Source organism: Muntiacus reevesi, chromosome 6 (genome assembly GCF_963930625.1).
Source record: "Muntiacus reevesi chromosome 6, mMunRee1.1, whole genome shotgun sequence".
Taxonomy (NCBI): Eukaryota; Metazoa; Chordata; class Mammalia; order Artiodactyla; family Cervidae; genus Muntiacus; species Muntiacus reevesi.
This window is the reverse complement of record NC_089254.1, coordinates 106,367,285-106,383,072: the sequence shown is the minus strand read 5'-3', so window position 1 is coordinate 106,383,072 and position 15,788 is coordinate 106,367,285. Positions and strand designations below refer to the sequence as shown.

At 57.4% G+C, this 15,788-nt stretch overlaps 1 protein-coding gene across 4 annotated transcripts; it reads left to right on the top strand.

Moving 5' to 3' along the window:
* Positions 1-934: 934 nt before the first annotated feature.
* Positions 935-11,613, top strand: ZNF467 (zinc finger protein 467). 4 transcript variants are annotated; one of them, XM_065938828.1, is made up of 6 exons: positions 935-1,274; positions 2,732-2,843; positions 3,164-3,239; positions 4,058-4,174; positions 4,874-4,987; positions 7,651-11,613. In XM_065938828.1, the coding sequence occupies exons 3-6, from the start codon at positions 3,206-3,208 to the stop codon at positions 9,156-9,158; spliced, it is 1,773 nt and encodes a 590-aa protein (XP_065794900.1). In that variant the 5' UTR covers positions 935-1,274; positions 2,732-2,843; positions 3,164-3,205; the 3' UTR covers positions 9,159-11,613. The 4 variants fall into 4 exon arrangements, with proteins under 4 accessions (XP_065794900.1, XP_065794898.1, XP_065794901.1 ...); XM_065938826.1 differs by lacking the exon at positions 2,732-2,843; XM_065938829.1 differs by lacking the exon at positions 2,732-2,843 and having other exon boundaries at positions 3,164-3,243.
* Positions 11,614-15,788: the final 4,175 nt, after the last annotated feature.

Sequence of the window (15,788 nt, the reverse complement as noted above, 5' to 3'; positions counted from 1 at the left end):
AACCTCCCTCCCCATGCCCTGCTCTAGGGAACCGGAGGAGACTGGAGAAGGAGGTTAGGAAGGGAGGCCTGGAAGAACCAGCCCACAGTTTAGATGGAGGAGGACAGGATATGGGGAGCTTTCAGGAATGGGGGTGTCCCAGTGGCAAGGCTGCAGAGAAACATCACAGATCAGGGCAGGGACCTCTGAGGGTTGAGGGCATCCCTCCAGCCAGCCAGGAGGATCCTGCCCATCACGTCCAGGGGACTACCCCGCCCCCCAACTCTGGGAGGCAGGGGGTCCCCTGGATGGTGGTTCAGTCCTTCAACCGCAGGACTCCGGCCACACCCCTGAACTTCCTCCCCCCCACCCCCACTCCAGCCCTGCCTTGTCCCAGGTGACCTAGTTGGAAGCCCTGACCCCCATTTCCACTCCGAAGGTCAAATTCTTCGCAGGCACCGGGGCGGCACCTGGTCTCCTTCGGGCTCACCTCGAAGCCCCCTAGGGACCGTGGGGTGGGGGGTGGGGGGAGCGGGTACGAGTCGGGGTGGGTCCGAGCGGGATCCGCTGGAGAGCAGGACAGGGCCGGAGCCTCCTAGACCGTCCCCACTGACCGACAGTCGGGGGACTCGATCCCCAACGCCGCCGGAACGCAGCGAACGCACACACACTCCTGGCGGGGCCTCGCGATTCAAAGACCGAAGCCCAGACGCTGACTCCCCTCCCCCGAGCAGGCCCCCTCCTCTCCCCCCAACTCCTCACCTCCTCCCCCACCCCACCCCCCGACGCCCCGCGCGCCACCATCCGGGCTCCTCCCTCCACGCCTGCCAGCACCCTCCCTCGCCGCCCAAGTGCCCATCCTCCCGTCCCTCCTCCCCTCCCCCACCCTTCTCCCCACTCCCCCCCCCCTTCCCTTCCTTTCCCTACCCTTCCCTTCCCCTCCCCGCTCCCGCGTTCCCACTTTCCGGCACCGACCGCGGGCCGTCGTTGGTCCAGACCGTCACCTGCCCGCCGGGACCCGACTGGGCACCCCCTCCTCTCCCAGGGCACCCGATCCCTGACCCGCCCCGCTCCCTTCCTCCTCCTCCCCCCGTTCCCCTGCTCCCTCTCCCTCCGCGTCTTCTCCTCTCCGCCTCCCCGCGAAGTTTCGGGGCTGTCAGTCTGTCAAGTCTCCGGGGCCGTCCGCACCCGAGGTGCAGAGCCCGCGAGGGGGAGCCGGAGAACCCGGCGCCCGGATCGGAGCCGCGTCGGGGCCCGTCCCCGCCGCACCCGCAGCCGCCGCCCGCGCCGCGCAGGTGACAGCCCCCGGGGTGCGGGCGCTGAGAGCGCGGGGTGGGGTGGGGGGCGGCTGGGAAAGGGGGGCCCCGAGGGCACAGGAGGGGCGCGGACCGGGGGAAAGCGGGGTGTTGGGACAGGGGAGGAGGGCCTGATTGGGTGGGACGGGGGGGTCAGGGCTCCGGGGAGAGCCGAGAGACAGACCTGGAGGGCTGGGCGGGCGCCAGGGACCGGGGGCCGCGTGGGGGTCCGGGGTGGGGGGGACGGGGGGGAGGCCCGAGGAGAGGAGGGGGAGGGCTCGGGGGAGGGGGCCCGGGGGAAGGCGAGGAAGTGGAGGCGCGGGGACCCGGCGTTCCGGAGGGGCGCGAGAAGGGCGCTGACAGGTGAGCCTGGGAGCCCGGAGCGGCAGGAGCGAGGTCCGGGCGCGGGGGCCACACGGGGGCGGGGGGCGGGAGGGGTCCCTCGGCTGGCGGGGGGAAACTTGAGAAGTCGGCGGGGAGCAAAAAAATAGGGGCAGGGGGCCACCGAGCGGGAGGGGAGAGGACGCGGAGGTGGGCTGGGAGGCCGGGCCGGGGAGGGGGGCGCAGGGCCGCGGACCCCAGCCGCAGACCCCGAGGTTTGGGTGGGGGGCGGCTAGAGGAGGGGGTGGGGCTCGGGGAGCGGACGGGGAGGGGGCGGGGAAGAGCCGTTCTGGGGAGTGGGGCTCCGGAGGGAAGGGAAGCGAGAGGCTGCCGGGGAGGCGGAGGGGGAAGGGAGACGGGGCCTCGGAGGGGGAGGGAACCGAGGTGAAGAGAGGAGAGAAGGAAGGGAAGCCGGGGTGGGGGAGGAGAGGGCCGGGGAGGGGAGGAAGGAAAAGGGGAGGGGGAAGGAAGGGAGGGCTGTGCGATCGGGAGGGGTGAGGAGGCGGGGGGCGGGCAGGGAGAGCCCGAAGGGGCGGGGGAGGCGGCCCCGGGCCCGGGGAGGGGGAGGGGAGCGCCGCCGCGGAGGCTGCCCGGGCGGAGGGTCAGGGGGGCGGTGGCCGCGGAGCGCAGACCCCAGCGGGGCCAGGAGGGGTGGAGCCGGCGGGCTGTGGGCAGGGGCGGGGCCGGGGGCGGAGCTGGGGAGCCAGCCAGCTCCGGTGGAGAGAGAGGGCGGAAGGCGGAGAGCGAGGGAGAGGGGAGCGGTGCAGGGACCGCTGCCAGGGAGGCTGTCGGTGGGGGGGGGGCGGGGAATGGGAGGGGAGTCTGCTGGAGGATGGGCAGGGGACCCGCAGGAGAGGGAGCCGCCGTGGGGGCTTGGAGGGCAGGGTGTCCGGCCCTCGGAAAGCCCCGCGGGGGAGGGGCGATGGTCTTGAGGTCGTGTTCTGGGGTGATGCTCTCAAGAGCTCTTTCCTGCCTCCGGGGAGGACCCTCCTCCGAGGGCCTCCCCAACCCGTGGCCCCAGTAGTGATACCTCCGGCCCCCACAACCCCACCCCTGGCTGGCTCATGTTTCACCAGCTCCTGCGATGACAACTGGAGTGCCGAAGAGACGAAGTTCCCCGCTCCCCAACTCAGGTCTCCCACTCTCCACCCTCTCCCCAGAGAGTCGGTGGATTCCTGATACGCCCAGGCAAGGGCCCTAAGGAGGAGGGGGTGGTGGTGGGGAGAGCTGATGGGCTGGTGCTGGACCCCAGAGACCTGCAGGTGAGGGTGAGAAGCTGATTTCCAGAGCTGACCCCGAGCTTAGCGTGCAGAAATGGCTTCAGCGCTTCTCCTCACTTTCAAAGGCGTCTGCTTTCTGAAACCCATGGTCCCTCAACTCCCTCACCGTCCCTGAGGACATCCCCTTTGGAGCCCCTGGGGCTTGCTTATGGGAAGAGGTTGGGCAGAGCCAGGGCCCAGGTGGAAGCTGCAGAGAAGAATCTGAACAAGGATGTATGTTCTCCTTAGGGTCTGTGCCCGGATCCCCAGGAGGAGTCACCCTGGGTTGCCATGAGAGAGAACTTGGAGGCCCTCAGCTCCCTGGGTAAGTGGTAGAACTAGAGGAACCTGGGTGGGGGGCAGGGAAGTAGGAGGCTTCAAGGGCATACCGTGCCTGTTGTTCAGTCGCCCAGTCATGTCTGATTCTGCGACCGCATGGACTGCAGCACACCAGGCCTCCCTGTCCCTCACCATCTCCCGGAAGTTTGCCCAAGTTCATGTCCATTGTCCGTGAAGGGAGATGGCCCTTCACGGATCACTGCCTTGTCATGGCAAAGGGGCTTGCATAACACAATGAAGCTATTAGCCATGCCCTGCAGGGCCACCCAAGACGGATGGGTCATAGTGAACAGTTGTGACAAAACGCGTGATCCACTGGAGGAGGCAACAGCAAACCACCCCAATATACTTGCTGTGAGAACTTCATGAACTGTATAAAAAGTTACCAGGCCTGCTGCTTCCCTAATTCAGACTGTAGAGCATCCCCAGGAGGCTGCAACCCTGATATTCCTGAGACCCTGGGGGCCTTTGGGGCAGCATCCTTTCTGGTTTCATCACAAAGACTGCCTGCCTGGTCCATGCTAGAGGTTGTGCTAGTACTAACAGAACACCAGGATAGTTAAATCTATTCTCTCTTTAAATCTATTCATCTCTGTCCTTGATTCGATGTAAGGCAGCTAAAGTTGATATTTGGTCAGGTTGCTAGGGAAGCTGGTTGTCCCTTGTCCATGCTGGTTAGAGACCTCACTTTCCTTAACTCCCCAGGGAAAACTCTTTCGGACTGGGAAGGGGAAGAGCCACCATTCTGGATCACCTCTTCTGTATGACATGCTTGACTTGCACCCATCCTTTTGCCTGTAATAGGACTCTCTGTGGGACAGCCGGAGATGACCCCCCAAAGTGAGCCTGGGGAAGGGTCCCATGACGCCCAGGAGCGGATGTCCTCTCCCCGAGAAGAGAGAGTGCTGGGTACATGCTCAGGTAAGTGGGGACTGCGGAAGCTGGTTCAGGACGAGTCTTCCTTCCTCTGTTCATCAAGTATTTATTGAGCACCTACTAAGTGCCCCACGCTATTCTAGATACTTGGGATACCTCAGTGACCAAGGAGACAAAAGATCCCTGCTTTCCAGGAGCTTAATCCTAGTGAGGGCGGAGGACTAGCAGACAACAAATGTAGGAATAAATGCATTTATAGCCTGGGTTAGAAGAGGCTTTGCGGGTGGGGCAGGCAGGAGGATTGAATAGAGGGGTGAGAGTCAGCCTCATCGAGAAAGTAAGTTTGAAAGGGATGGCTAAGCGGATACGGGGAGAAGAAGCCTAAAGCAGGTGTGGACCTGACCTTCTGACGTCCCCATCTTCTCCAATGATTTGCCTGGAAATGGGTCCATCTGGTAGCTAGGAGGTTCCCCATCTCTCCTCCTTGGGCCTCTTGGAAGCCTCAGGGTAGGGACCATCCTTACTTCCACTCTCTTACACACACATGTTCCAGAAGCCCCTCACACTTGTGGCTCTTGCAACCTGCATGGCCTGGGGCGGCTGGGAATTCAGCCCCTGCAGGTTTGATGTGGGACCACTTCTGCCTGTGGGGCTGGGGCCGGGTTTCAGAAGCCCCTGCCTCCTGGCACCAGGGGGGACCTCTCTCCATCTCCAGCATCCTTGAGGTAGCCTGTTCTCTGCCAGGGCACGAGGCTCCCAGACCGGAGAAAGGTGCCCACACGGAACAAGTTGAAGCTCCCTGCAGAGGAGGCCAGGTGTGTGCACCACGCAAGCCTGAGCCCATGGGCTCCTGTCCAGGTGAGTCTTCCCAGCAGTCCATCCCACCAGGGGGCCAGGCAGAGGGAACAGGGGTGTACGGGCACCGTGTAAAAAGAAAGCCACCCCAGGGCCTTCCAACCCAAGATGAATCAGGCCCTGCCACCTTTCTGCTATAGAGCTTCAGTACCCAGCAGGAATTCTGCATCCACAGACAACAGGAATCTGAAAGACTGGTCACCAAAGAGAAATACACTGTCACTTCAACATCTTCCAGAAGTCTTACCTTCCCATTCTCTCTCTCCCAGTCTGTTGACAGCTTGAAGTATGATTCCCACGAAGACACGTGGTATCGATCAACCTTTTCATTGTCGATCCCCGCACCTGCTCCCTCCCCCAAATCTCCACTGACCGTGGTGCTACCCAGATGAGCTGTTGTATTTGACGCATCTTCCCCTTTATCCAAGATGATCAAACAGTTGGTTCCCTCCACAATCCTACCCATCACTTCCTTCCACCACCACCAGCCTTATCACCTCTTCCCTGAGTGATGTCACCTTTTACACAAGGGCTTATTTGGTGCCCACTTGGGCTAGGCTGTGTTAGGTAGAGCAGATAGAGATGGGCTGTAGAGTGACGTGGCCCTGGTTCGAATCCCTGCTCCACGTTTTTTAGCTGAGTGATCTTGGGTAGGCTATAGGAACCTCAGTTTGTTCACAAGGAAGAAGGGTAACTTCTGCACAGGGGTTTGGATGAAGTTTTGTGAGCGTGTACACACAGTTCCTCATCTCCAGTTGGCTGTCAGTACATGGCGGCAATCCTCACGCTGTCTGCCCTCCAGAAACTGAAATCTGATACCAGTATGAGCTAGAATAAAGAATGAGAAGAACAAATAACGAAAGCTTTTGTTGATTTGTGCACCATGTTGAGACAGGTGTAGACTTCAACTCGGATGAGCCTGGAGTGGAGGATGGGAAGACATCCTAGACTGACTTAGAAGTAGGAAGTTGACATATTAATAACTGGGGTTATAGGAGACCAGCTTGCCTGAAGTGAGGGATTTATGCCTGGGAGTATTAGGAGAGTTGGACTGGGTTGGGGTGAGCCTCAGATACAGCTAGAACAGACTTTATCCTCTCAGAAATGCGAAGCTATTGATGGTTCTTTGGTAGCAAAGTGGCACAAAGAAAATGAAAGTGATATCACAGTATTATAAATAGCTGTTTGAAACGGATGGATCGATTGGTAAAAGAAATTGGGAGGAAATCTAATTGTGATAATTCAAGCCCCAGGCTATTACAGACTTTTAGAGCCAGACAGGACCTCCAATCATCTGGTTCCAAGGCTGTCAAACAAGAATCACTTTGGGAGCTGGAAAGAAAGAGAACAGCTTCACAGGCCTGGGTCCCCTAGATGCACTTAGTCGAAGTTCCCCAGGAGATTATGAAGTGGCACCAGGTTTAGACACCATGAACTGGTCCAATGCTTACGCCTAAGCAAGCTAACAAACTCAATTCAAAGAAAACTCAAAGAGATTAAGTGACTCAACTGTGGTCACACTGCTGCTTAGTGGCAGGAAAAACCCAAATGGACCCTCTCGGTCTGGGTCCTGAACTCCTTCCTCTTGGCTGGGTCATCTCTGTGCCCAAGAAGGGCAGAGCGCCAGGGGAACCTGTCTCAAACCTGCTTCCCCCAGAGGGCCCTCCCTGCTTCTCCAGAGGTTGGCACCATCCATTGGCTCCCCAAATCCTGTAAGCTCAATCCTCTTCTTAAACCGGGATTTCCCACCTGGCTCTAGAAGAAGCTCTAGAAGGGAGTAGGAGCAGGGAGGAGCCTTTGAGAAACCACAGGAAGGAATGCAAAGGTCTCTATGGTCACTGGCAAGGAATTAGAAGATCCCCTGGAAAACGGAATGGCAACCCACTCCAGTATCCTTGTCTGGAGAATCCCATGGACACAGGGGCCTGGCGGGCTGTACAATCCCCGGGGTCGCAAAGAGTCAGACACAACTGAGCAACTAACACAGAAACAAGGTGAGTGTCAAGGCCAGCCCACAGAAGGAGGCTGTAGACAGAGTAGATCCAGGAAGGTGGGGTGTTTGCTGATAAGCCTGCTGAGCTGCAGCTGATTCACAGGGCACAAAGGGGAGTTGCAGATGGGAGACTGTGGTTCCAGAAAGGAGTGGGCTGGACAGCAAGATGGGGGTGGCCCCCCTTCCCGTGGGCCTCTGAGCCCTCAGAGTGAAAGCTGAAGACTGAACCCTGAGTGAGGGTTAAGGGTGTCCACCATAGAGGCAGGGTCTCGTTAAAGAGGCAGGCAAGCCTAGGAGAAAGCACCCGCTGGCTTGGAGAGCCCAGGAGGAGGGCTTGCGGTGGTCCTCCAATTTGGACATTCCCAGGAACTTTCCAGTGGAAGGAGCAGGAGCTAGGCTTAGGGGCTCCAGGAAGTGGTGGTCCTATTGGCAAACAAACAGATCAGGTGAAAGTCACTCAGTCCACTTTTTGCAACCTCGTGGACTATATATGGAGAATGTGGAATTCTCCAGGATAGAATGGTCCTGGAATGGGTAGCCTTTCTCTTCTCCAGGTGGATCTTCCCAAACCAGGGATTGAACCCAGGTCTCCTGCATTGCGGACGGGCGCATTCTTTACCAGCGGAGCCACAAACGTGGGGTTTAACAGACTTGTCTTGTTTTGCCCTTTCAGGGGATGAGTGGATGATTCGGAAGGTGAAGGTAGAGAAGGAGGAGGATCAGGAGGCCCACGAGGAGGCGGAATGGCCCCGGCATCTGGCATTACGCCCCAGCCCCTTTCCCCCGCCGGACCTGGGGTCTCTGGCCGCCGCGTATAAGCTGGAGCCGGGGGCCCCAGGGACACTGGGTGGGCTCGCGCTGGCCGGGTGGGTCCCCACCGCCTCGGAGAAGCCCTACGGCTGCGGGGAGTGCGAGCGCCGGTTCCGGGACCAGCTGACCCTGCGGCTACACCAGCGGCTGCACCGCGGCGAGGGCCCGTGCGCCTGCCCCGACTGCGGCCGCAGCTTCACGCAGCGCGCGCACCTGCTGCTGCACCAACGCAGCCACCGCGGCGAGCGGCCCTTCCCCTGCTCCGAGTGCGACAAGCGCTTCAGCAAGAAGGCGCACCTGACCCGCCACCTGCGCACGCACACCGGCGAGCGGCCCTACCCGTGTGCCGAGTGCGGCAAGCGCTTCAGCCAGAAGATCCACCTGGGCTCGCACCAGAAGACGCACACAGGCGAGCGGCCCTTTCCCTGCCCCGAGTGCGAGAAGCGCTTCCGCAAAAAGACGCACCTGATCCGCCACCAGCGCATCCACACGGGCGAGAGGCCCTACCAGTGCGCGCAGTGCGCCCGCAGCTTCACGCACAAGCAGCACTTGGTGCGGCACCAGAGGGTGCACGCGGCGGCCGGCCGCACCCCGCCCTCTCCCGACGCGCCCGCCTCGCCCACGTCCCCTGCCCCGTCCCCCGCCCCCTCCCCTGCCGGCCCCAAGCCTTTCTCCTGCTCCCACTGCGGCCTGAGCTTCGGCTGGAAGAAGAACCTCGCCACGCACCAGCGCCTGCACAGCGGCGAGGGGCGCCCTTTCGGGAGCGACGAGTGCGCTCTAGGCGCCCCTGTGGACCCCGCGGCCCCCGAGCCCTTGGCCTGCGCGCCCCGAGGCACACCGGCGCTCCCGGGCGCTCCGGCCGGCGAGCGGTCCTTCCTCTGCCCCGAGTGCGGGCGCAGCTTCGCCCACGGGCAGCACCTGGTGCGACAGCGGCGGGTCCACACGGGCGAGCGGCCCTTCGCCTGCGCGCAGTGCGGCCGCCGCTTCGGCTCGCGGCCCAACCTGGTGGCCCACTCCCGGGCGCACAGCGGCGCCAGGCCCTTCGCCTGCGCGCAGTGCGGCCGCCGCTTCAGCCGCAAGTCGCACCTGGGCCGCCACCAGGCGGTGCACACGGGCAGTCGGCCCCACGCCTGCGCCGTGTGCGCCCGCAGCTTCAGCTCCAAAACCAACCTGGTCCGCCACCAGGCGGTGCACACGGGCTCCCGCCCCTTCCCCTGCCCGCAGTGCGGCAAGAGCTTCAGCCGCAAGACCCACCTGGTGCGACACCAGCGCGTCCATGGAGGAGCCGCCCACCCGGCATCCGGAGCTGACCTCTCGAGCCCAGCCTGGCCCACGCCCACCGACGTGGCGGCACCCGCGCTCTTCTTCTGAGCTTCGTTGTAGCCCGGACTCGGGCTTTCCCTACGTTTGCTCCCTGGTTCCAGAGACCCATGCCGGACATCTCCTGGGCACCGTGGCCTGGATTGCCCGTGGCCATTTTCCTCTCTTCTCCATCCTGCGGGGGGAAAGCCTGGAAAGGATACCCGGCTTTGACCTTCTGTGTCAGAGACAGGGCTAAGAGTCAACCCTTGATGGGAGTAGTTTAGGCCTGAGTCCTTGGAAATCTCCCACTAAGAGACCCCCATGGAAAGATGATGTTTCCTGGACCACTCCCAACGGAGGACTGAGTCAGGAACCAATACAGGGGCAGGGAAAGAATGGCGATCTGTTTACTGAAAGTTTCATTAAAATTACAATCCGAAGGTTCTGGGGCTGTGGAATGAGTTGGGGATGGAACCCCTGACTTTTCTCAGCCACCCTTTTCTACCTTAGTCCATACACAGACACCCCTTCCCATCCTATCTGGGTGAGTTCAATTTAGCCAGCTGCCAATAATAGGCTTTCTCAAATCAAAATATGATACAGCTAATTACTGAATCGCTCTCTTGCTCCTTTGACCTTAGCTCAAATCTGACAAGGAGGAAACATCAGTATACATTTCTCATGCCAGGGGTCGAAGGTTAAACTGTAAGGAAGACGAAGAGAGGAAGCAGGGTGCCCCTGGCTGTTCCCATGGAGACGGGGTGCCACCGAAGGCTTGGAGTTCCAGGGCTCTGCCTGGGTTTACAGCTCTCCCAAGGGGATCTCAGAACAGCAGCCCCACCTGCCACTCTGCCTGCATGGGGGGGTGGGGGAAGGACGTGAGTGACAGATGAAGTTTTCGTTAAGTTGTTAAGTTCTCTTTATGATGGCGTCTTGATCCAGACATCTCTAGCTGAGCTGCCCCAGCCGAGGCTGACAGGAGAGCTGACTGACTGGAAAGGGTAGGATGATGGGGGAGTGTGTTGGACTTGGAGTGAGAAGTCTTACACTTGACTTTTCCTCAGTCTCTTTAGGACTTGGAACAGAGCCCTTCGTTTTCCTGGGTCTCTGCTTTCTCCTTACACTAAGATTGTTGATGTTGATGAGGGCTGAGGCTTTTTTCCAATTCTAACGTCACTATCTGCAAGATAACACTTGTGGTGAAGAATCTGCCTGCCAATGCAGGAGACATGAGACATGGGTTCAATCCTTGTGTAGGGAAGATCCCCTGGAGGAGGAAATGGCAACCCACTCCAGTATTCTTGCCTGGCGAATCCCATGGACAGAGGAGCCTGGTGGGTTACAGTCCATAGGGTCACAAAGAAACAACTTATCACAAAGGTTTCAGAATAACCCCCTAGCAAATATTTACTGGGTGCCAACATTGTGCCAGAGGATGAGATGGTTGGATGGCATCACCGACTCAGTGGACATGAGTTTGAGTAAGCTCGGGAAGTTGGTGATGGACAGGGGAGCCTGGCGTGCTTCAGTTCATGGGGTCCCTAAGAGTCGGACACGACTGAACTTAACTGAACTACTTTGTGCAAAGTCTTGCACTAGGCATAGGCAACAACAGTAAGCAAGAGCTTACAGGAAACAGGAGGATTGTGGGGCTAGGGCCAGCACAGAGGGCTTTGCGAGTGGCGCCCAAAATCTAGGAAAAGTCAAGGGAGGTTCACAGGTTGAAGACACCTCCAAAGTGAGCCCTGAAGGATGGGCGCACATAGCGATTGACTAACTCCTCCTCCTGGTCCTTTTCTTGGGTTCCCACCTCCTTCTTATCCTGGTCTTGTAACCCCAGTTGCTTTAAATATGCAAGACCTGGGAGACCGTAGCTGGAAGCTAGCTGCACATTCTGATACCTGTTGTGCTGGGGGAGGTTGAGAAAGGTGAAGAGCCAGGCTGCCCTCCTGAGTCAGAACACAGAGCGCAGCTCCTCATACCTGCCTGGGGCTTTGAGACTATCTCTGTGGTTCAGCGGGCTCCTTCAAGCACCCACACTGGTGAAGAGGCATCCACCATGCCTAAGTTGTTGCCTTCCCACTTTGAGGAGGAGAGGAGATGGTCAGCTAAGGAGCCAACCTGCTGTGCTTTAAATATAGTTTCCCCCAGTATCTGAAAGTAGAGCATTCCTATGAAATACAGCCCAAATTCACAATAACTACTACTATTATCACCATTTTATAGATGTGGAAACTGAGTACAGAGCAATTAGGTCATTTGAACAAGGTCATTCCTTCCTTCCTTCCTTCAACAAACATGCACTGAGTACCTACTTGTGTGTCCAGCATTGTGAGATGCTGGCAATAGGAATACTCTTTATAAACTAAAATGTGTTCAATACTTACTCTTCACTGCTGCTAGGTCGCTCCAGTCGTGTCCGACCCTGTGCAACCCCATAGATTGCAGCCCACCAGGCTCCCCGGTCCCTGGGATTCTCCAGGCAAGAACACTGGAGTGGGTTGCCATTTTCTTCTCCAATGCGTGAAAGTGAAAAGGGAAAGTGAAGTCGCTCAGTTGTGTCCTACTCCTAGCAACCCCATGGACTGCAGCCTACCAGGCTTCTCCATCCATGGGATTTTCCAGGCAAGAGTACTGCAGTGGGTTGCCATTGCCTTCTCCATACTCTCTTCACTGTACACTCAGTAAAGCCCTAAGTGAATTTTACAAGTATTGCTCTGTTTTTCTTCCCACCATCCTTGTCCTTGGTCAAGTTTTTCTCATGAGGTAAAAGAAGCTCAGAGAGTCCAAGTGACTTGCACAAGTGACACAGAATATGTGATGAAAGCAATGTAGTGGTTTGCTTTGAGAGCCTGTGCTTTAAAAAAAAATTGGGGAGACTTCCCTGGTGGTCCAGGTGGCTCGGGAGGTAAAGAAATCTGCTTGCAGTGTGGGAAACTGGGGTTTGATCCCTGGATCAGGGAGATCCCCTGGAGAGGAAATGGCTACCCATACCAGCATTCTTGCCTGGAGAATCCCGTGGGAGAGGAGCTTGGTGGGCTACAGTCCATGGGGGCAAAGAGTCGGACATGACTGAGTGACTAACACTGGTGGTCCAGTGGTTAAGACTTCACCTTCCAGTGCAGGGGGTGTGTGTTTAATCCCTCTGCTCAGGGATCTACGCTCCCACATGCTTCAGGACAAAAAAAAAAAAAAAAAAAAAAAACATAAAATAGAAGCAATATTGTATTTATAACAAATTCAATAAAGACTTTTAAATGATGCACATTTAAAAAAAGCTTTATAAAAAAGCAAATTTTATGTTTGCATCAACAGTGCACAAGGGTTCCAATTGTTCCGCTGGCTGTTTTTTGCCATTCTAACAGGTATGTAGTGACCTCTCAGTGTGGTTTTGACTTTCATTCCTCTGTGTGTGTGTGTGTGTGTCTGTGTGTGTGTGTGAAGTCATGTCTGACTCTTGTGACCCCATAGACTACAACCTGCCAGGCTCCTGTGTTCATGGGATTCTCCAGGCAAGAATACTGGAATGGGTTGCCACTTCCTTCTCCAGGGGATCTTCCCATCCCCAGGGATGGAACCTGGGTCTCCTGTGTTGCAGGCAGACTCTTTACCAACTGAGCTACGAGAGAAGCCTTTCATCCCCCTAGAGCCTGTATTTTTCAGCACCAGACTCAGTCTCCTTGCAGAGAGGTCCCTCACCTTCCTGGTCTTCAGGGCGTTCAGTGGATGGGTCTGGTGATCGGCATGCACGAAGGGCCATGTGATGAAGGTGAAGAGCAACAAAATACACGTGGAGGGTCAGGAGGGCTCTCTGGAACGGAGGTGACTCACTGAGACCTCACCTCCTTGGACCAGCTCTCGGCACCATAGTCACCTTCACCCTCCCGATAATGAGTATGTCTCCTGGGGGAGAAGAAGGGGCTTCTGCCCCAGGCAGCAAACCACTTTTGTGGGTAGACCCCTGCATAAAAGCAGGAAGCAACTGAAAGCAAGCTCGCGTATCAGTTACAAAATGTCCCCTTTCCAGAAGTGATGGTGAATTATGGAGTCACCCCGAGGTGGGGATGTGAGAGTCTGTGTGGAAGGGTGGCTGTCAGCTGGAACTGGCTTGTAATTGGGACAAGAGCCTGTATCACACGGGCTTCAGTGACACTGTCCAGCACAGCCCATCTCCCAGCCCGGCATCTGAGGACCGCCTGACAGCGGCCTGCTGGCCTTGCCAGCCCGCGGGCCTCCCCGCTGCACACACAGAGGGGAACTTAAAAGCCAAGTCTGTGCTAGGAACTCCTTCACCAAAGACACTGTGTTTGTTTCCTGGGACTGCCAGAATCAAGCCCCACACACTGGAGGATGGAAGGCATTTCTCCTCTCAGCTCTGGAGGCCAAAGTCCACAGCCAAGGTGTGGGCAGGGCCGCGTTCCCTCCGAAGGTTCTGGGGTGGGTCTGTTCCAGGCCTCCCTCCCAGCTGCTGGAGTTGCCGGCAAGACTCGCTCTGCCTCGACTTGTGACCACATCCGTCCAGCCACCGCCTCCTGTTCTCACATGGCCTTCTTTCTGTCTGTCTGTGTGTGTGTCTTCTCTTCTTCTAAGGACCCAGTCCTAGTGGATTAGGGCCACCCAACATCCTCACCTGAACTCCATTGCATCTGCAGAGACCCAGTTTCCAGATAAGGTGACAGTCACAGGCCTTAGGGGCAAGGACTTCAGCCTGTCTCTAGGGGACACATTTCTGCGCATCATAGGGACCTTCACGGAGATACTATGCCAACCGTGGAGGAGAAGAAACTGACACACAGGCTGGGAGGGGATGGGCTGGCTCCACCAAGGCGGGAGGGGGGCAAGGGCTGCATGGTTCTGATCAAACTCGACTGGTCCCCAGAGCTCTTGCCTCTGGGTGACAGGCTGGGAAACGAGCTTTGGGGATGTGCAGTGGAGCGTTCAAACAGGCTAAACAATGATAACAAAGATGTCACTTCGAGTTCCTTGACTCTACAAGTGATTTTTTAAATTTATATTTTTTTACTTTTCTAACAGTAAAACAGCTTTGACATGACTGTAAACAGAAAGAAAGCACAGTTGAATTTTAGGAGACTGCAGGAGCAGCCGAGAAATGAGCAATCTTCCATCAAATGTGACTGTTTTGTTCAGTGTTTCTGCAAACTCTGTGTGTGAGTGCATGTGTGTGTGTTTGCGTGCGCTTGCATGCATGCACCTGTTCTACAGTTTATTTGTGGGGAGATATAAGATGGAGGAGCCCCATGGGGAGATACCCCCTTGAGGGTAAGTGGGTTTGAATGGCTAGGGGTGCAGGTCAGACAGATGGGCTGAGATGGGAAGGTGCTTCTGGATGGCATTTTGAGGAACAGAAGATGGTCAAATTGAAGTGGGATAAACTGGCCTCCCACAGTGAATGTTTTTTCTGCCCCCTGAGAGCCAAGAACCCTCCTGGGAGCTGTGGTGGGCTGTGGCCTGTGGTCCCAGCATGGCAGACACTCTCCGGGAGGGATGTGGTTCCCAAAGGCTGGTGGAGACCTTCACCCTGCCTCATGGTGCGGAAGACAGGTTGCTCTGCCTGAAGGGTATTTCCTTAACCAGAGACACGTCCACATTCCACTATGCGCGACATCCTGTCCTTTCCCAGGGGTAGTAATTTGGGGAAATTCGGCTGCAGGGCGATGTACTGTGGCCTCAGTAGGAGGAGAAGCAGGGCTCTCAGAGAAAGGGGCCCTGGGGGTCCTCACGACAAGGCATTGCCGTCAGAGGGGGCTTGCCTGAAGGCTTTTAGGAAACACTTTCCCAATTGCTTGACAGACAACAGAGCTAGGGTCTAGGACGGGTGCAGCCTCCTAGCAGGGACGCTCTTGGTCAAGACCAGGAACTGGGTTGACGTCACAGGCTGACGTAGAACGTCATTACGTAAAGTCCTTGGGGCATCGCAGTGGGTTCCGCTTCCGGCTCTCTGAAGGCCTGACCCCGCGGCCCGACAGCCCAGCCAGGCAGCCCTGCGCAGCTCAGAGCCCCTTTTCCCTCGCTGGGCCTTCTCCACTCGGGGTTTCTCTGGAGGGTTTTCAGGGCCCCCCAGAGACTCTGCCCTGTGGCCCAGCTTCCTCCCAGAAAGGCTGTGTTTTGGTGGACAAGGCTAACTCTCATCTAAGTAACCAGCCCTGGGATCCTCTCCTCCGGGACACGGGCCCGCGCATCCATACGCACTTGCGCTTCCCACGCCGACTGGTACCCCTGCACATCTGCCCAAACCCAGGCTCACCCCCAAGCCCAGGCTTTCCGACCACCTGGACTGTTGATTTCTCCTCCCATCAGGTTTGGCCTCCAGCTACACGCAAAGGTCCACCTAGTCAAAGCTATGGTTTTTCCAGTAGTCATGTATGGGTGTGAGAATTGGGCCATAAAGAAGGCTGGACCCCAAAGAATTGATGCTTTTGAATTATAGAGCTGGAGAAGACTCTTGAAAGTCTTCTTGGACAGCAAGGAGATCAAACCAGTCAATCCTAAAGAAAATCAGTTCTGAATATTCATTGGAAGGACTGATGGTGAAGCTGAAGTGCCAATACTTTGGCCACCTGATAGGAAGAACTGACTCACTGGAAAAGACCCTGGTGCTGGGAAAGACTGAAGGCAGGAGGAGAAGAGGGTGGCAGAGGATGAGATGGTTGGATGGCATCACTGACTCAGTGGGCAGGA

Coding starts and splice junctions, on each gene's coding strand:
- ZNF467 (XM_065938826.1), top strand. CDS start 3,206: ATGAGAGAGAACTTGGAGGCCCTCAGCTCCCTGG. Junction 3,240..4,057: donor GGAGGCCCTCAGCTCCCTGG/GTAAGTGGTAGA, acceptor TGCCTGTAATAG/GACTCTCTGTGGGACAGCCG. Junction 4,175..4,873: donor AGTGCTGGGTACATGCTCAG/GTAAGTGGGGAC, acceptor GTTCTCTGCCAG/GGCACGAGGCTCCCAGACCG.